The following is a 21,660-nucleotide window of genomic DNA, read 5'->3' as shown; positions in this document are numbered from 1 at the left end:
GCTTATCCTGCAAAAAACACTGTTCAGCGAAGTCCATTGTACACTTGCATTTATACTATCCTTTGCATATAAAATCAACGCACAGAAATGGTTCTGCTTTCTCCAAACACTTTACTCCTTGCGCAGTTCTCCAAACATGTAACTCCTTGCGCAGATGTCAATCTTCAGTCGTTGCTGTATTATTATTGGCTATGCAAACTGGTTCAAATATACCTCATTTTAAGCACAACGACGACTAACACATTATAGAGCTTATAAACCCTCTTCTTATTCTGCCAAGAGCAAACTAAATTGCCTTTCACCTTTATACTCACAATCAATTAATAGACCATTCTGTCACATTCAGCTTTTTTTAGATATGGGAATTTCCAACTTAGATCAGCAATCTGGAAATTCCCAATACTAATTAATAAATATTAACCTTTCTCATTACACCACTTTCCGGGGTTTTCCCAAAATGATGTCATATCCACTTTACATTATCGGGGATTCCCCTAACAATCCAAAAATTAGATATGATTCAATTGGTTTTGATCAACTTGATGAATAAGAAGGATCCCCTATGTCAATACTCATGAAATATCTCTTAATTTTGTAAACAGAGATAAATAATCAAATTAAATTACTCAGGGCACATCACATAGGCCTAACTGTAATAATAAAGGATTCTTTAACCTTGAACCGCCTAATAATAATAATAATAATAATAATAATAATAATAATAATAATAATAATAATAATAATAATAATAATAATAATAATATACGATAATAATAATAACAATAATAATAATAACTAGCGGGACACCCGCGCTACGCGCGGGTCCCCGCTAGATGAGTAAATGGGAGCGTTCACTAAAACAGGAGGAATTACTGAACAGGTAGAATCATTGAAAAGGTAAATTTTATTTATCTGAACCTGACCCTCTTTAAGCCTACGTTTCCATTTTAACTTCTTTCTTTCTTTTTAGTTTTTTCTACATGGGCCAATTTTGTTCCATTTAAAAAAAAAATTCTGCTGCTAAGCTTCCGATTTTCCGTTACCATGCATGTTTTTTTTATTTATTCAACCCCGTTCCCGTTATTTTCTAAATCTGTCCTTTCTTACATTTCCATTTTAGCTTCTATTTTATTTGCTGCATAGCTTGTGATTTCCCGTTTTCATGTTATTTATTTAATTCTGTCCTCAGTTTAATAGCTTTTTTATTTAAACTTCCTGATTTTATTATAGCTTTTTTTCCCCTTACATTTCCTGAAGAGTTTCTTTCTTTCCATCTTTAGCCTATTTTATTCCCGGTTTCATTTTGTGACTAAGTATACTCGTACAGCCTGTTTGTCCTCATTTTGTTTTCTTTTTTATTTATAGTAGGCCTACCTCTTCATGTTGTTTGTACTTTTTTAACACACATCTGTTTCCCGTATTTATTACGCTACGGTCGTTCACCCGTAATATCATTCATTACGTGACTCTGCGTCGTTTACGCGTGCCATGGCGTAGTGCTGCGTTACCCGCGCGGTATCGCTGCGCTACGCGAGCGGCTTGGCATTAGATACGCCCGTGCGACGCGCAGGCCTAGCTTAGTAACTGACTGCTTTTTTTGTTTACCTTGGATAGTGACGGACCACATTTTCACCACGCGTAGGCTTCATAACAAAATAACCCGTTTTTACCCATATTTTCACTGTTTTTGCAGCCAATTCTTGACCGTTTTCAACCAAATAAAGTTTAAACACGTCCCCGTATATTCATCGATCTCCCGTATGAATTTGGCGACATTTGGATCGAAACTGACGGAGCCTTTATAGGCATACATAGATACATAGATAGATAGATAGATAGATACAACATTTCCCTATTTATAGTAAGACTAGCGGTCACCCGTCTTTCGCGGTTCGTAAATAAATAAAATTTTACAAATGCATCACCAGCCTCCAAGTTTTAATTTTATTGCGAACAACTCCCTTATTTATTACCGATTGATAAGTCGTTTTATTGAATTCATTTTAATCAACTTCTTCTTTGTTTCCCCCCGTGTTGTCCCCTATCCTCCCGTTCTTTCTACTGTTCCCCCCTTTAGCTCACATCCCTCTTCTCCCTCTTATCCGCTCTGCCTCTTATCTGTCCGTAGTATCATGGTTTTAGTACTTCTTCCTAATATCGCCAACCCATGGCACCCATGCACTCTGAGTTTTTATTGCGAACAATTTTACCAACTCTCTAATTTATTACCGATTGATAAGTCATTTTATTTAATTCATTTAAATCAACTTCCCCCCCCCCCCGTGTTGTCCCATACCGTTCATCGGTATCCTCCCGTTCTTTCCACTGTTCCCCCTTTAGCTCAAATCCCTCTTCTCCCTTTTATCCGCTCTGCCTCCTATCTGTTCATAGTATCATTGTTTTATTATTTCTCCTAGTCGACTGCTAAAAACTGTGAATGTAAAAGTTTATAATTATAACGGCTAATTTGCATCGCGGATTGTTAAATAATATCGTCAACCCATGGCACCCATTCACTCTCCTCACTCATTTTGATTTTCCTCGTGTTTATCATTCCTACTTGCTTCAGAGGCAGCGTGTTGATACGTGATGTCGCGAGATGACGCGAACTAAAGGATACGCGTTTTCTTGTTTGACGCGCCGTGTTGATACGCGAAGACGCAAGATTTTTTGTTTGACGCGATGTAGTTGTTAGCGGACATAGTAACTGAAGCTCACTATTTTGAGGTCCCTGGATATTTTTTAAAGCAGTTTTTGCTCATTTTTAGACTTTACTCACTAAGTTTGAAAAAAATGAGGTGAATATGCAGCGTAACTCGGTGAATGATTAGGTTTGCAAAAGTGAAATTTGCAGTTGCATCACCACCGTTCGAGTTTTTATCACGAAAAGTTTTGCAACTCGGTAATTTGTTATAGATTTTGCTTAGCTTGTGATTTTCCGTTTCCATGTTATTTATTTATTTAACCTCGTTCCCATTATTTTCTAAATCTGTTCTTTCTTACATTTCCTTTAGCTTCTTTGTTTATTTGCTGCTCATAGCGTGTCTGCGGACGTGTTCACCCGTTATCATAATCCCGTGACCCGTCCATGTACCTTTTTGTCCTTTATTTTTCCTTCTTTCCGTATTATCGTGTCCACTGGTCTCTGGCTCGCAGTCGTGTGGCTCTGCGCCGTTTACGCGCCCATTGGCGTAGTGCGCATTACGCACGAGGCGCCGACGCGCTGCCGGCCAGCTGCAGTGACGCGTATGCTGACAACCGATTTTCATAACAAAAACCCGTTTTACCCATATTTTCACTGTTTTTGCAGCCAATTCTTGACCGTTTTCAACCAAATAAAGATTAAACACGTTCCCGTATATTCATCGATCTCCCGTATGAATTTGGCGACATTTGGATCGAAACTGACGGAGCCTTTCCATGATACATACATAGATACATAGATACATAGATACATACATACAACATTCCCCTATTTATAGTAAGACTAGCGGGACACCCGCGCTTCGCGCGGGTCCCCGCTAGGTGAGTAAATGGAAGCGTTCACTCAAACAGGAGTAATAATACTGTACAGGTAGACTCATTGAAAATTCCTCATTCCTTCCGAATCATCTTGGTAATCTAGTAACCCCATCCCGTACCCTAAACCACAGCCCCGTACCCGTAGGACCTATAATCCATCCAAAGTAGGCCTACCATTTTGTGTCCTTCTTTTTCTTTTTCCCTCCCGTACCCTTACGATATTTGTCTTCGTAGGCCTAATCCCGTTATCCCATTATCCCGTATCACCATAACCCCGTGCGCAAGTTGGCTATGCGCACGCCGCACCCGTGCGTGCAAGTCAAGCGGCGCGCGTCGTGTACGCCGACGCGCTAACGGCGCGATTATGCTAGACATGTGGACGCGTTGGTTGGCATTGGCCGTAAACAAACTACCGCTATAAATTTGCCCGAAAAACTCACTTTTTTACTTATTTTGAGGCCAATACTTGACCGTTTTCAACCAAATAAACTTTAAACACATTGTCGTCTATTCCTCGATTTCCCGTGTGAATTTGGCGACATTTGGATCGAAACTGACGGAGCCTTTATAGGCATACATAGATACATAGATACATACATACAACATTCCCCTATTTATAGTAAGACTAGCGGGATACCCGCGCTTCGCGCGGGTCTCCGCTAGATGGGAGCGTTCACCATAACTAATTACTGAACAGGTAGAATCATTGAAAAGGTACCTTTTATTTTTCTAAACCGGTCTCTTCTTACACTTTCTTTTTTAGTTTTATTTGCTTAGCTTGTGATTTTCCGTTTCCATGTTATTTATTTATTTAACCTCGTTCCTATTATTTTCTAAATCTGTTCTTTCTTACATTTCCCTTTAGCTTCTTTGTTTATTTGCTGCTTGTTATTTGCCGTTTCCATGTTTTTTATTTAATTCTGTTCTCATTATTTTAGCTCCTTTTTTTTTACATTTCCTGATTAGTTTCTTTCCTTCTTTGTTTCGTTCCTGTTTCATTTAGTTACTTTAACCCGTTGGCCTATTACTCGTACTTTTTTGTCCTCATTTTAATTTTATTTTTCTTTATAGTACCGCTTCATGTTGTTTAAACAACAAACATCTTTTTCCCGTATTTATTACGTCATCTCATATATCGTGTCTGCGGACGTGTTCACCCGTTATCATAATCCCGTGACCCGTCCATGTACCTTTTTGTCCTTTATTTTTCCTTCTTTCCGTATTATCATGTCCACTGGTCTCTGGCTCGCAGTCGCGTGGCTCTGCGCCGTTTACGCGCCCATTGGCGTAGTGCGCATTACGCACGAGGCGCCGACGCGCTGCCGGCCAGCTGCAGTGACGCGTAGTCTGGCAAAGGATTTTCATAACAAAAAACCCGTTTTTACCCATATTTTCACTGTTTTTGCAGCCAATTCTTGACCGTTTTCAACCAAATAAAGTTTAAACACGTTCCCGTATATTCATCGATCTCCCGTGTGAATTTGGCGACATTTGGATCGAAACTGACGGAGCCTTTATAGCATACATAGATACCCAATTTCTCACTGGATGTACTCTGGAGCTACTCCGGATTACCCCCAGGGCTACTCTGTAGCGGTGTACCGTAACGCGAGTCAAAAATCCGTGGACTACTCTTATCCGGTTTTCCACGGTGTAGGCCTACCTCCCGTAGAGACAGATTATAGCGGAGTACCTCCAGAGGTACTCCGTAAAAAAATGCGTGATGATCTGTTGCCAGATTTAATGCTATTTTCTCAATTTAGCTTTATTGTATGCTTTTATTAGGATATATTAGGGATTTTTGTTCTTTCTTTCTTTCTTTCTTTTATTATTTTTCAAATATATGTTAATAATATAATAATAGAAAATAATAAACAAGTAAATAGGCCTACATAAATACATAAACAAGTTCAGAAATAAGCAAGTAAGTAAAATTAATGATGTAAATAATTCACTAAATAAATTTATCAATGAATAAACAAGTAAATAAATAGGTAATTAAATTAACAAGTAAAAACTACACAAATAAGAAAGTAAACATGTGCATTATTTAGGCCTAAATAAAAAAAAATGAATAGTACTCGTAGGCCTAGGCCTATGTAAAATAATCAATAATATAATGATAATGATTGTCATTAACTTGGTTGTTATTTAGCTTTTTAATTTGATTACCTGTTTGCTTACTTGTTTTTTCATTTGTTTGAGTAGGCCTGCATTTTGTATGTTTTTAAGCATTTTTCGTTGCATATTATACTTGAATGATTGGTCATTTTATAGCTAATATTTATTTTAGGACCCCACTTTTATTCAGTTATTTTTACGCTTTTATTAAATTTATTATTAATTTTATATTTATTATTTCTTTATATGTATTATATTTTACTTATTTACTATTTAATTGTTTAGTAAGTTATTTAAATATTTACTTTTTAATAAGTGACCAATCATTCAAGTATAATAAGCAAAGAAAAAATGTTTAAAAAACAAACAAAATACGGCCTACTCAAACAAACGAAAAACACATATCAAATAGGTAAGTCAAAGTAAAAGATAAATAACAACCAAGTAAAAAAAAAATGAAAACTGCGAATAACATCAATGAAAGATGAAAGACTAGTAGGGCCTAGCCAAAACATGTAAAATATCAAAACTGTATTGCAAGTAGGCATATTATAGGCCTAGGCCTACGACTTGCAACAGTAAAGTAATGTGGTGCAAAATGTTAGGAAAACGGCGTGAAAACAAGAAATTCAAGAAGTATAAATTATGAATAAATTTTAACTGTGGGCCAAATAATAAACTTGGGTAATAAACAAACAACATGGGAGAGTAGAACCACGAACCGCAGTATGCACACTTTCTTTAAAATACAGAAAAACAATGTCACACAAACATCTCAAGTTTAGCAAAACTAAAAACATAACAAGAAACACAAAATTAAATAATGATTAAAAATAATTTTAAAAACAAATTGAGAAGAAGTCGTTCTGTCCTTAAACAAAAGAACAAGTTTCTACAAAGGAAACAACCACTAAATAGAAACAAAATGCCTCCGTGACATCGACAACGGTGATTCTTGCTCCGTGTGGCTGGAAACGATTCATGACGCCCTAACGTGCAAACATGGTCAATCAATTAATCAAAACAACAAACGTTCGACCTCGCTTTGCTAAAAATAGCTAGGTACGCGCACTAGTACGCGGCCGATTACGCGTTCGGCGAGTTGTTTACCGCTGCCGGTCAATGACCCGTTTGGCTGCGGTTGTACACCGGAGCTGACTTCGGTGTTACTCCAGGGTTGGCTCGTGGCTGACAGCTATCAGATGTACTTCAGAGTAGCTTCTTAAGAGTAGGCCTACCTTTGGAGTAGCTCCGATATGGCGTATCCAGAAGTTGGCACTAGTGTAGCACCGGAGTTGGCTTCTAGACAAACAATGGATGGAGTAACAGCGAAGTAGCTCTGATATGGTGTATCCACTATGGGGTTTTCTAAGGTGTAGCTACTTCGGAGTAGCTTCAGAGTAGCTCTATTAAGGTGTAGCTTCAGGGCTACACCAGGTGTAGCCGCGAAGGTAATCTGCCGCGGGGGTAAACCGTGAATGAGAATCTGGATACATGCAACATTCCCCTATTTATACACATCCAATTTCTCACTGGATGTACTCTGGAGCTACTCTGGATTACCCCCAGGGCTACTCTGTAGCGGTGTACCGTAACGCGAGTCAAAAATCCGTGGACTACTCCTATCCGGTTTTCCACGGTGTACCTCCCGTAGAGACAGACTATAGCGGAGTACCTCTAGAGGTACTCCGTAAAAAAAATGCGTAATAATCTGTTGCCAGATTTAATGCTATTTTCTCAATTTAGCTTTATTTTATGCTTTTATTAGGATATATTAGGGATTTTTGTTCTTTCTTTCTTTCTTTCTTTTATTATTTTTCAAATGTTAATAATATAATAATAGAAAATAATAAACAAGTAGGCCTAAATAGGCCTACATAAATACATAAACAAGTTCAGAAATAAGCAAGTAAGTAAAATTAATGATGTAAATAATTGACTAAATAAATTTATCAATGAATAAACAAGTAAAGAAAATTAACAAGTAAAAACTACACAAATAAGAAAGTAAATAAGTAAACATGTGCATTATTTAGGCCTAAATAAAAAAATGAATAGTACTCGTAGGCCTAGGCCTATGTAAAATAATAATAGAATGATAATGATTGTCATTAACTTGGTTGTTATTTAGCTTTTTAATTTGAATACCTGTTTGCTTGTTTTTTCATTTGTTTGAGTAGGCCTGCATTTTGTATGTTTTTAAGCATTTTTCTTTGCATATTATACTTGAATGATTGGTCATTTTATAGCTAATAGGCCTATTTATTTTAGGACCCCACTTTTATTCAGTTATTTTTCACGCTTTTATTACATTTATTATTAATTTTATATTTATTATTTCTTTATGTATTATATTTTACTTATTTACTATTTAATTGTTTAGTAAGTTATTTATATATTTACTTTTTAATAAGTGACCAATCATTCAAGTATAATAAGCAAAGAAAAAATGTTTAAAAACAAACAAAATACGGCCTACTCAAACAAACGAAAAAACACATATCAAATAGGTAAGTCAAAGTAAAAGATGAATAACAACCAAGTAAAAAAATATGAAAACTCCATCAATGAAAGATGAAAGACTAGTAGGGCCTAACTAAAACATATAAAATATCAAAACTGTATTGCAAGTAGGCATATTATAGGCCTAGGCCTACGACTTGCCAGTAAAGTAATGTGGTGCAAAATGTTAGGAAAACGGCGTGAAAACAAGAAATTCAAGAAGTATAAATTATGAATAAATTTTAACCGTGGGCCTAGTAATAAACTTGGGTAATAAACAAACAACATGGGAAAGTAAAACCGCGAACCGCAGTATGCACACTTTCTTTAAAATACAGAATAACAACGTCACGCAAACATCTTAAGTTTAGCAAAACTAAAAACATAACAAATTAACAAGAAACACAAAATTAAATAATGATTAAAAATGATTTTAAAAACAAATTGAGAAGAAGTCGTACTGTCGTTAAACAAAAGAACAAGTTTTTACAAAGGAAAAAACCACTAAATAGAAACAAAATGTCTCCGTGACATCGACAACAGTGATTCTCGCTCCGTGTGGCTGAAAACGATTCATGACGCCCTATGCAAACGTGCAAACATGGTCAATCAATTAATCAAAACAACAAACGTTCGCTTTGCTTAAAATAGCTAGGTACGCGCACTAGTACGCGGCCGATTACGCGTTCGGCGAGTTGTTTACCGCTGCCGGTCAATGACCCGTTTGGCTGCGGTTGTACACCGGAGCTGACTTCGGTGTTACTCCAGGGTTGGCTCGTGGCTGACAGCTATCAGATGTACTTCAGAGTAGCTTCTTAAGAGTACCTTTGGAGTAGCTCCGATATGGCGTATCCAGAAGTTGGCACTAGTGTAGCACCGGAGTTGGCTTCTAGACAGACAATGGATGGAGTAGCGGCGAAGTAGCTCTGATATGGTGTATCCGCTATGGGCTTTGCTAAGGTGTAGCTACTTCGGAGTAGCTTCAGAGTAGCTCTATTAAGGTGTAGCTTCAGGGCTACACCAGGTGTAGCCGCGAAGGTAATCTGCCGCGGGGGTAAACCGTGAATGAGAATCTGGATGTGTAGTAAGCTACACATCCAGATTCTCATTCACGGTTTACCCCCGCGGCAGATTACCTTCGCGGCTACATTATTATTAATATTATTTATTTCATTTTATTTTAATTTTATTAATTTTGTAGCCCCACGCTTTTTGACTGCTTTGCAAAATAGCAAAACTATTTGTGGTCACATGATACTCGTTTAACCAATTAATGAAAGAGAATATATTAATGAAGGATATAATATAAAATATGGAGATGGGGCTGGTTGAAATAATTTGCCTATTTTTGCTCATTTAGCTAGCATTTCTGTGATGGGATAAAAACATTAGTGGTACCTCTATTATTATTATGGCTATACCTGACAAAGTAAGATCAGTTATTTCCGGTAATTTTGGGGAGCGAACGTTTTAAATAAAAGGACCTATCACAATCCTGAATCGATTAATGCTATCGTCCAGGACCACAAATAAAGGTCAGAAGCTAAAAGAAGCACTTTCCAAAGAACCCAATAATCAATAATCAATTAATCTGCGCAGTAACCTTTGACCTGAGTACCGAAAGTTCTTCCTGTTCATTGCTTCCTGCTTCACCCTGCCGTCTCATCATTCACATGATTTAGGAGAGGAATTGGAGGTGAAATTAGCCTTGATTGTCAATGTATATATATTGTTTGCAATGCTACGATGCTTATGAATACAGTAAGTGATAATTTTTGGTTGTAAAGTGTTGCATATATAGGCGCAGAGCTGTTTGCAAAATGTAGGTTGGCCCGGGCCCAGTCGATCGAATCGAGTCCCGAACTTACTGGCCGGCCGAAGCGTAGTCCATAGAGTTTTATAAGCTTACAAAAAAATTTAGTCTTCTCCTTCTTCCTATTATGCCTATACTTGGTACTTGGTGGTTGTACTGGCCAACACTCCTGGCTGGAGTCAGACGGTCAGGGTAGTGTCTGCGCTTGTAGTTTTGCTTGGCGTGAGTGGTCTTGAAAGTTGAAGTGCCGATTTGAAGTAGGTATGCTAGGTGAATTCAAATTTGCCATCAAACTGCATCATTTCATATATCAAATTAAAGCCCTTGAGTAAACAAAGCCAAAACTGAAAACCATTTTTTCATAGCACTTTCCGTAGCAAAGTTACATCTTGTCAAAGATTGACTTTCATCAAAAAGTTTCAGCTAGCAAAATTCCCCAAACGGCATTTCGGGGGTGTTTCTAGATCTTAAGTCTCATTATGATAGCAGCTTTTTTTTAATGGAACTGCTATCCAAATCCCTCTAAAATTCCATGTGCGGGTGACTTATCACCATAAAAAATCACATATTTGGGTCAAGTGAAGTATAGAAAACATATTTATGTAGGTTTCTTTCTTCGGGCACTTGTTTTAAATTTCTATGTAAAAATGCATTGACATTGTCGTGAATTTGGCTGACTAGCAAATGTGTTAACTAAGGTTTGCCTGGGTTACCTATTTGAAGGCTGCTGGTTTTATGATATTATGTGATGGGTTCTGACAATGAGTTCCAGTCAGATATCGTGTTGGGTGCGTATGAATGTTTATAGCAGTCTTTATGAGTTTGTAATTTGGAGTATGAATTTGAATGTTGGTGCCGTGACAGACGCTGGACAGGCATGACCATGACAGGCGCAGGCTGCAGGAGATTTCCGATGGGCAGGGGTGACCTTGTCTAGCTTGTTGGAAGATGCATTGACGCCTGATTCTTCTCCTCGCTGACAGCTCCTCGAGTGAAAGGTCTTTAAGCATTTGTGTGATACATCCCGGCTCCCTGTTTGAGTATTAAATCACCTACTATAAAACGTGCAGCTCATCTTTGCACAGATTCCAGCTGGTTGATGTTTTTCTTGGTATACTATAGGTAGGTATGCTAGGTGAATTCAAATTTGCCATCAAACTGCATCATTTTACATATCAAATTAAAGCCCTTGAGTAAAGAAAGCCAAAACTGAAAACATTTTTGTCACAGCACTTTCCGTAACAAAGTTACATCTTGTCAAAGATTGACTTTCATCAAAAAGATTCTGCTAGCAAAATTCCCCAAAACGGTTTCTAGATCTTAGTCTCATGGCGATAGCAGCTTTTTTATGGAACTGCTATCAAAATCCCTCTAAAATTCCATGTGCGACTTGATTATCACCATAAAAAATCATATATTTGGGGCAAGTGAAGTAGGCCCCTATAGAAAACATATTTATGTAGGTTTCCTTCACCGACCTATTCTGTAAATATGCATTGTGTTTGGGCCCCGGCTCGGCGTAATTTAAGCTGTCTAGCAAATGTGTTAACTAAGGTTTGCCTGGGATACCTACTATAGGGATCCCAGACTGAAGAGGCGTACTCTGTCAATGGATGAACTGAACAAGTGATCTATATGCTAGGAGCTTTGTGGTCTGATTACATGAATACAAGTTGCGTTTGATAAAACCAAGGGTACGGTTTGCTTTAGCACATGTTTCCTGAATATGGTTATTCCAGCTAAGGTTGTTAGTAATACTAACTCCTAGATAAGAATGACTGTTGGTAGTTGATAAAATGTCACCACTGAGGGTATAGGAAAATTCCTTGGGGGATCTACATGTAGCATGGGAGATACGCATGACAAAACATTTCTGTGATTTAAATTTCATCAGCCACTTTTTCTCCCAGAGACTAAGGGTGTTCAAATCATCTTGAAGCATTTGGGCATCATGTTCGTTTCTTATTTCGCGATAGATGACACAATCGTCAGCGAACAAGCGCACAGATGAATTAATTTTGTCAGGGAGATCGTTGATATAGGCCAGGAACAGCAGCGGTCCCAGCACCGTACCCTGAGGGACGCCAGATGCACACATTTGACTATAGATGCAAATTTGAAATCTCTAGCCTTTGAACATGTTGAAAGTGATTCTTTTTGCGCACAAAATTGAGGCCTGCCCTATTCTATCGGTCTGACTTGTTCGAAATATTCTCTAACCAGGGTCTCAGTCAGGCGCAGGATTTCAAAGTTACCTGTCCATTTTTTCCATATCAAGGTCTGATTTGATTTCCCGTGAACAACTGCGATGTAGCTATTTTTTTCTTACGTTGCACGAAAAATTTTGGGCCAAAAAACCTGTTTTTTGGGATTTTCTCCAAAAATTAGCATTTTGGCCCAAATTGGACCTCACAGATGAATTCATCAAGTCATTTCCATTCTAAAATGTATAGCCTACTTTTATATTCTTTAGACTAATAATTTAGCAGTTATGAGGCCCGAAAGTTTTCATAATTCCAGGGCACTTCAGACTAACCTTAAGTAAACGAAGACGCAGGGTGGTGCAATTGGGATACGGCACCATGTAAAGTCTATGGGAGAAATGAGCACTCGGCTCATCAAGGTTTTTCTATACAACAATGAATAAAGTCTTTAGATACTGCCTAAAGACCTAGAATGTACTCTTTAATCCGTGTATAAATAAAATTGATATGAAATGAAATGAAATTCCAAATTTGATGTTCTGAGATTTGAAATAAAAAAGATTTAATTTGTAAACGAAGACCCCAGGTTGTGCAAAATTGGGATACGGCACCATGTAAAGTCTATGGGAGAAACAAGCACTCATCAGTTCATCATGGTTTTCTACATTCAGTGAATGAAGTCTTTAAATCTCTACTTTTATACTAAAGATCTATTTGTTTTGTGGTAATTAAATTATGCATCACATGCACAAATTGACCATCGCTTTCCAAAAGCAGTGATGGCTGAATTTGAAAAGAGCCATTCGCCCATAACTTGACTATTTTTTACCTACATTGTACCAGTTGTGAGTGTGATCGGAAATTGGGTAACATTTGGTGAAAAAATAGGATTTATTCAAATTTCCATAAAAAATGGTTAAATAATTTGGTGGAAAGGATTATATTTTAATAATCTAAAAGAAAAAAGAAAAATTTGTCGCAAATTTTGTGTTTTCCGTGCCGCTAAAGTTGTGTGCATTATTTGTAGCGTGAGGGACGGACACTATGTTGCATTATTATGAAAATACTTCTCTTAGGAAGAGATTATAATATGCTATTGTCAATTTTTGTTTACAGATTATTAGTGTAACCCTTGCTACAGGAAATATCAATGAGATACTTATTTGGATGTCTTCCAGAAGATAGGAGGGGTCATGGAAGGTGAACCCTAGAAATTTTGTCCGTCCCTCACAGATAAAAATCCAAAAAAGTTTTTTCTCTGAGAAACATTTCAAGGAATTAAATTAGCATACACCCTATCTATCAATATTAGTGCTCACCTTACTAGAGATAAAGAAACTAAAATTCCCAATCTTTAAATCTATAAGAGTTATTAGTCCTTAATTAATGTGAGGGACGGACATGTCCGTCCCTCACACTAACTTATTTTGGATGTACATATGTACCAATGTATGTTGAGTGAAAATATTGTTGTTTACATATCAATAGTGCAACCCCTGCCACATGAAATATCAATGAGATTTTTAATTAGATGTCTTTCAGAAGAGAGTTGGAGGTCATGGAAGGTGAATGCTAGAAATTGTGTCCATCCCTCACGGATAAAAATCCAAAAAAGTTATTTTTCTGAGAAATATTCTAAGAAATTAAAATAGCATACACTCTATCTATCAATATTAGTGCTCACCTTACCAGAGATAAAGAAACTAAAATTACCAATCTTTAAATCTATGAGTTATTAGTCCTTAATTAAGGGACTGACATGTCCGTCCCTCACACCAACTTATTTTGTACAGGTACCAATGTATGTTCAGTGAAAATATTTGGCCACTAAATATTAAACCCATTTCTTCTACCCAGTCAGAGAGTCTGTCTAAATCAAATTCAGGCCAATCCCAGAAGGTCATGCTCCCAAATATTTGGAATTGAAGGTCCTGTTGCTATAAAAGAGGGTCTGTCCATCCCTAACACCAACTTATTGAAATTAATATTATTGTAAATTACTGCTTCTTTATCAGTAAAACTACAATTGGGTATTGAAAACAAACAGCATTAAGTAAAACTTCTGTGTAATTTGAAATTAAAAGTGAAATACACACTGAATAAGATATTTAGGCCATCATATAATAATAATAATAATAATAATAGCGACAAGGCACATATCCACTCAATTAAGAGCGCTCAAGGCACTAAAACAAAACAAACAAACAAAAACTAACAAGAAAACTGGAACTAAATTAAGAAACATATAACTTAAGAATTACAGAATGTCTCTGACATAAGATGAGTTTTTAACAACTTTTTAAACACAGTTACATTTTTAGCAGTTCTGATATAAATAGGCAGTTCATTCCATAGACGTGGAGCTGCGATTGCAAATGATCTGTCACCCCATGTGCGGTTGGATTTTCTTTCTTGAAGAAGTTGCATGTTTCCAGATCGAAGCGTACGGGTGGGAACATAATTGTAAAAGGAGTTCAGATAAATATAACGGAGCAATATCATTAATACATTTATATACAATCAACATAAGTTTAAAAACAATTCTTTGTGTGACAGGAAGCCAATGCAGTTCCTTTAGGATTGGCGTGATATGGCAATATTTTCTGGTGAAAGTAAGAATTCGAGCGGCAGTGTTTTGAATTTTCTGAAGGCGATAGAGTTGGTTTGCTGGTAATCCATAAAGAAGTGCATTGTTGTTATCCAAACAAGAAGAGATGAATGAGTGAATAATTTGTTCAGTAGCATCGCGACTTAGGTATTTGCGGATCCGGCTGATGTTACGTAGTTGAAACGCTGAACAACGAATGACAATTAGAGATATGAGGTTGCATGGTCATGTGAGTGTCAAAAAATGCACCTAAATTGCGTGCTTTGGAAGATAAGGCAATTGCAGAGTCACCGATGCAAACATTGTCAATGTTGATTTTAGAGAGCTGTTGGTGGGATCCAAACAGAAGAAATTCTGTTTTATCATCATTTAATTTCAAGAAGTTTGATTTCATCCAATTACGGATTTCACTGATACAAATTTCAAGAGAAGCAATTGCAGAATTAGCACTATGTTGAGAAGATTCAAATGATAAATAAAGTTATGTCGTCTCGCATAAACATGATAATTCAATTGATGGCGAAGAATGATATTCCGTTACAGGGTAGGTGTAAATGGTAAACCACTGAGGTCCAAGTACAGAGCCTTGAGGCACAGAATAATCAAGAATGGTAGAATGAGAAGTAGCATTGCCAATGCGAACATATTGCGGCCTATTTGTCCTATCATATGTCCGTCCCTCACAGACAAGCTGTCCGTCCCTCACACAAGTATTTAGGGGGGTATAATCATATGATATTTCCACTGAACTTGAATTATTTTGACAACTGCATTTCATTTAGATGTCAAGGATAGCATTAGTGGTGGATTTGGAGAAATCTTGCCAAATTTGAAATTTTGTAACATTTTGTCCGTCCCTCACATAGAAAATGTCCGTCCCTCACATAAACTTTGGACCCGCTTCATAGGCGCCTTGAAAACAAACTGAGTCAAATTTCTTAATTTTTGGAGAGATGGAACATTACTCTTTCATGAAAAGTGTATATTGATTAAACATGTGTATAAGTTTCAATAGAAAACTTGAAGATGTAACTAATGGTGATGATTGCTTATTCTATTGATTTCCGTCCCTCACACATGAACATTTTGTATAGTGAAATAATTGATGCACATGTGGCAACATTTTCATGCATGAAATAACTATTGGTTGAAGGGTTATATATTAACCTAACTTAAAGGAATACATTTTAACAAGGGTTAATTAAACACAGCAATTAATCTATTGATGTCCGTCCCTCACGTGAGGGACGGATTCCGATCACACTCTTGTAGTAAATACAGTTTCAATTATTGGAACTCACATTGTACTGACATTGTTGATCCATCATTTTTAAGTTAAAAATAATCACCTTTTTAAACAAAATAATTTCCATGTAAAATATATTTTTTGCAGCATCTAAATTTCTTGTTCTGGTGAAATTAACCGTGGAAATTGTAAAGGATAAAAAAACTTGCAAAAATGTCCTTCATTAATGGCTTTTTTTTTTCATTAAAAAAAATTGTCTTCTTTTTTTTAGTTTTCAAAACCATGGAGTTAGCATCCACATATATTTGATAGATCTGCACAAGACCTTGTCTACCCATGACAAACACGGCTCTCATCCAACTTATCAATCCATCAGCACTAGCAGGAGCTGAACCAGGGACCTCCATGTGAGGCTTCTCAGACTATGTAAACTTCAATTTATACATTCTAGGTGTTATCAATCTTACTGTAACAACATGGGTGAGTTAGTGCGATACAGAGCCAAGTTTAACTGGGAGAAGTGCAATGAGGGTGACATTGACATCCATGCGGGAGACATGCTGTGCGTAACCATGGAGCAACAGCAACAATTTATAGGGACGGTAGAAAATCCCAAAGGTTGGCTAGTTGGACGGAATGAGAACACGAGGGAGAACGGGACTTTCCCAGGAACATATGTGGAATTTGTGGAGAAGGTTGAGGTACCGCCCAGACCGGGACCAAGACCCCATGGCGGCGCTAGACCGGTGCCAGGACCAAGAAGAGGGCAACAACAAGCACCTTCAAATGGTACGTCATTTTGTTACAGTGTCCCTGATTAGTTGAGTACATGATATACGAGGGGGTATCCAAAAGTTTTTGACATCACACAGAAGTAAAAGAGCTATACCAATGAAATTTTGTCAGTGTAATCACTGGTCCTTATGTACATTGGTCCAAAAATGGTCTCATAAGTATGTTTACTTTCTTTACAGGTGGCGCTAGATGGGCAGTAGGCGCATAACCTGCAAGATGGTGAAAATTGAGGCATGCAGCGTGATTAATTAAGTTCCTGCATTTGAAGGGTTAGGCCTACAATGCTCAGAAAATCTATGATGTAATGAAAGCAATCTCGGTGATGATTGCCCATCATATGGCACTATTGCTTTTTGAAAAAGGAATTTCCAAACTGGCCACATGTCCCTCACAGATGAGCCAAGAAGTGGGCGTCCATCACTTACGGATGATCTTGCGGACTCAGTGAAAAAACTTCGAGAAAGTGGGCGATCTTAACATGAAAAGGTTATGCACCTACTTCCCATCTAGCGCCACCTGTGAAGAAAGTAAACATACTTATGAGACCATTTTTGGACCATAATGTACATAAGGACCAGTGATTACACTGACAAAATTTCATCGGTATAGCTCTTTTACTTCTAGGTGATGTCAAAAACTTTTGGATACCCCCTCGTATATAATCATCTGAGTGAGCAACCAATGTAGAGCATTTACAACTGACCTCCCAGGGACTCTCTGTGTGTTAGCCAAGCCAAATGGTGCCTGGTGGTCCAATAAATTTCAGCATTGTAAAATTTAAAGTAATATGTCATGGCTGGACAAACCATTATGAACAAAGGATGTTGCAGTTTTTAATCTATGGTTAAAATTTGCTTTTGTGTTTGTTTCTATATTTTATTTATTTTCAGACACGTCCACTGGTGATCATAATTTAGTAGATTACGCCCTGGTTACTCCTGAATTATGCCAACATTGTAAGTATATCACTGTCAGATAATTAAAAATAAGTGTTCCATTTACGGCTGATGCCCATAAACAGCACACAGTGAATTTTCATCAGATTGCAAAACAAGAAATATTTGCTATTTAAGAAAAAAACAAATTCATAGCCTAATTACACTTACAGTGAAAAAAGTATTTGTCTAAAGTCATGTAAAATCAGAAATGTCAAGAAAATTTTCCAAAATACAGAAGTTACGCCAAATTAAAGGTCATTAAAATTTTGACCCTATAATGAAAGATGTTCGAATGTGCAAACAGGACTCACAGATGAAACCTCATGCCTGGTCTACATACCTGTCAAGTTTCATAAGCCTCTGTTGCCATGGAGAGAAAATGAGTTACTAATTGAAAAACAACATTTACATTGGCATATTTTATCGCACCCCAGCCTTGTTCAGACTGGCTTCGAGATACCTCTTAGGTATATTAGGGTGCATCAAACGCCCCCTATGTCAACCGATTTTCTTCTTATTTGGTCAAAGTGTGCCACTTGCTAAAATATTAATCTACACCAAATTTAAATTCAATCGGATGTCGTCTTCTGGGTCCACCGGGAGTTTGGACGGATCTTTGCAGCTAATATTACGATTATACATAAGGCAGCTTTTTATATTTCCATTATTTGCACATAAAACTCATGGCTCCCACATGCTTTTTGTATCTAATTATGCTTAAAGAGTGCAAATGGAATGTTTTGTGGTTTCACATCATTTTTTAGTGATTGACAAGTGTTGTACAATAACTATTCCTTAAGAAATTAATAGCTGCCATATACCAACATGTTATTTTAATACATTTGCTGTAAATCCCATGCAATTTACCTGTTTAGTTTTACAGTCTAGTACAAAGCTACACCGATGTTCATTAAAAAGCTATTTTGGGTGCTATTCACCTTGTCATTGTTAAAATCCAGTCTTATGGTAACCAGGTCCTACAAAATCAAGTCGCCAATTCCATCATAGTTGCAGTTTGTGCTTTTGCAGATTTGGATTTTTTCTTCTGTCTTGTTCCACAACTTGTAAGACGTTTTTCCTCAGATTGGGCTGCTGATAATAAAAAGTCTGAGCTGAGCTTGACACCACACTCTGCAGCATCATTTACCACATTGATGGCACGAACATTGACTATCGAGGTCTGGAAAGCTGGGGATTGAGGCCAAGTGTCAACGTTTTCTGCGAGAAATCCATGGTCAAGCTGAAGAATGTGCATGGTGTCCTTGCCTGCTAAGTCAGCTAGTACTGTTACTTCAGTGATGTTATCTGGAACATGGCTTTTTTAAAACCTGTGGCACAGCGATTACTTGGTGTGATCATTTCCACATCTGGTTTGACTGCTAGGAGCTTAGAAGCCAGAGCTTGTTTCTCTGTTGCTGGTACTTTTTCACTGAAGAGCGCAGGTGGGATCTAAGAGCGCAACTAAGCTCCTAGCATTCAAACCAGATGTTTCCAGATAATATCATCATTGAAGCAACAACACTAGCTGACTTTTTAATAGCAGGCAAGGACTTGTGGTTCACCATGCACATTCTGCAGCTTGACCATAGATTTCTTGCAGATAACGTTGACACTTGGCTTCAATCTCCAGCTTTCCAGACCTCGATAGTCAATGTTCGTGCCATCAATGTGGTAAATGATGCTGCAGAGCGTGGTGTCAAGCTCAGCTCAGACTTCTTATCAGCAGCCCAATCTGAGGAACATTATGAAAACGTCTTACGGGTTTTAGAACAAGACAGAAGAAAGAAGCCAAAGCTGCAGAAGCGCAAACTGCAACTTTAATGGAATTGGCGACTTGATTTTGTAGGACCTAGTTACCATAAGACTGGATTTTCATTAACAATGACAAGGTGAATAGTTTCATTTATGAGGACAGTCATGTTCATGTTCCCAAAAAAGCTTTTTAATGAACATCGGTGTAGCTTTGTACTAGACTGAAATAGGTAAATTGCATGGGATTTACAGCAAATGTATTAAAATAACATGTTGGTATATGGCAGCTATTAATTTTTTAAGGAATAGTTATTGTACAACACTTGTCAATCACTAAAAAATGATGTGAAACCACAAAACATTCCATTTCCAATCTTTAAGTGTAATTAGATACACAATGCATGTGGGAGCTATGATTTTTATGAGCAAATAAGGGAAATATAAAAAGCTGCCTCATGTGTAATTGTGATATTTGCTACAAAGATCCGTCCAAACTTTGAGCTTCCGGTGGACCCAGAAGACGACATCCGATTGAATTTAAATTTGGTGTACATTAATATTTTAGCAAGTGGCACACTTTGTCCAAATAAGAAGAAAATCGGTTGACATAGGGGGCGTTTGATGCACCCTAAGGTACATGTAGCTTAGAGGTACTGTGCCCTTTTGAACCAGTATCTTAACACAAAGAATTTACCTCAGAGATTTTGTGGTAGCTAGCTATACCACTAAGCGATCATTCAGTGTTAACTCTAGCAATGCTATTTTATCATGGTATAGTGTTAAGCTCAGTGGGAAGGGACTGTGTGAACAAGTATAGTGTTAAAGGATGACCTTGCACTACCTCTGTATTTCACTAACACAGAGGCATGCACCCATGTGATCATGGCTCCCAATGGTTTTAGAATAACATTTGCTTTAGCAACACTTGCCACATTATGGGGTACTACACCCTGTGGTAAATTTGTGACTGACTTTGCATTTTCTCAAAAATAATAACACACTGGTAACAAAAGTTATGTATATTATTGGGGCAAGGAATCCAATTACTACACTGAAATTTCAGTGACTCAAGACAAGCGGTTCAGTATATATGATAGGAAATGAGGTATATCCTAGTGGTACCTTATTTCTTATCATAAATAACAAACCGCTTGTCTTGGGTCACTGAAATTCCAGTGTAGTAATTGGATTCCTTGCCCCTATAATATACATAACTTTTGTTACCACTGTGTTATTAGTTTATGAGAAAAATGCAAAAATAGACACAAATTTATCGAGGGGTGTAGTACCCCCTTAAGAATTGTTTGTGAAGATTTCATGATAACATGTCAATGGCAACATCGAAAATGGCGATATATCGCATACGACCCCCAAGGTAGATCAAATTATAACTGGACTAAAAGATAAAATTAAAACTGCTAGTGCTACCTCCAGTCCAGTGCTATGGCCATTAAAAGTGAACAATTTTGTTTTTTTGTGCAGGTGATGAGTATGTTTGGGGTAGTAGTAAGATAGCCAAGCGATGTATGGATTGCAACTTTCTGTTTCACCAGATGTGCGTATCTTATGCTGCCAAGCTTGACTGCCAAAGTAGTCGTGGTGGTTACGTTGACACCAGCAGGGATACGGTAAGTGACCCCTAGATTGCATGCCCTTTGGTCCTGATTTGGTAAAATGATCTAACTTGAAAATCGCTGTTTTGAGAAAAAGAGCTTTAAAGTTAAACTCTTTACGTTTTTCTTTTTTCATCAAATAAATTAATAAACACATATCTTAGAAAATATAAAAATCTTACTACATGCAAAAATTGGGCTAATTTGGTTGAGTAATTTTGAAATAACAACCATTTTTAGGTAGTTAGATTGTTTTACATTGATTTACTTCGTAACCAAAAATAAACACAACACGACTCATTAATATGGTCAAATGATCTGTCTTGAGATAGATTGTTTTGCCATGTTATCATTAATGTGTTAGGGTTTAGCCAGGAATTATTTGGGGATGGGGAGGTTTTTAAAGATTTACTTTATGGGAGGATTTTTGAAAACGGTCACTGCATAAAGTGAGCCCTATATAGTGCAAATGCAAGAATTTTCATTTCGTACAAAGCATGGGAACTTTGCCTATCGTGTACACAACTCATTTTTTTCTTTTCACCT

At 37.2% G+C, this 21,660-nt stretch overlaps 1 protein-coding gene across 1 annotated transcript in view; it reads left to right on the top strand.

Moving 5' to 3' along the window:
* The first annotated feature begins 9,772 nt into the window (after positions 1–9,772).
* The window catches only part of LOC140144277 (phosphatidylinositol 3-kinase regulatory subunit alpha-like), a 39,497-nt gene continuing 27,609 nt past the window's right edge, over positions 9,773–21,660 (top strand). The window contains exons 1-4 of the mRNA XM_072166096.1: positions 9,773–9,906; positions 16,288–16,805; positions 17,702–17,767; positions 20,984–21,129. Coding sequence (XP_072022197.1) covers positions 16,493–16,805; positions 17,702–17,767; positions 20,984–21,129 — 525 coding nt within the window. The 5' untranslated portion in view covers positions 9,773–9,906; positions 16,288–16,492. The remainder of the gene's footprint in view (positions 9,907–16,287; positions 16,806–17,701; positions 17,768–20,983; positions 21,130–21,660) is intronic.

This window comes from Amphiura filiformis, unplaced genomic scaffold (genome assembly GCF_039555335.1).
Source record: "Amphiura filiformis unplaced genomic scaffold, Afil_fr2py scaffold_47, whole genome shotgun sequence".
Lineage (NCBI taxonomy): Eukaryota > Metazoa > Echinodermata > Ophiuroidea > Amphilepidida > Amphiuridae > Amphiura > Amphiura filiformis.
Note: the sequence above shows the minus strand (reverse complement) of the source record. Positions and strands in the feature narration are given on the sequence as shown.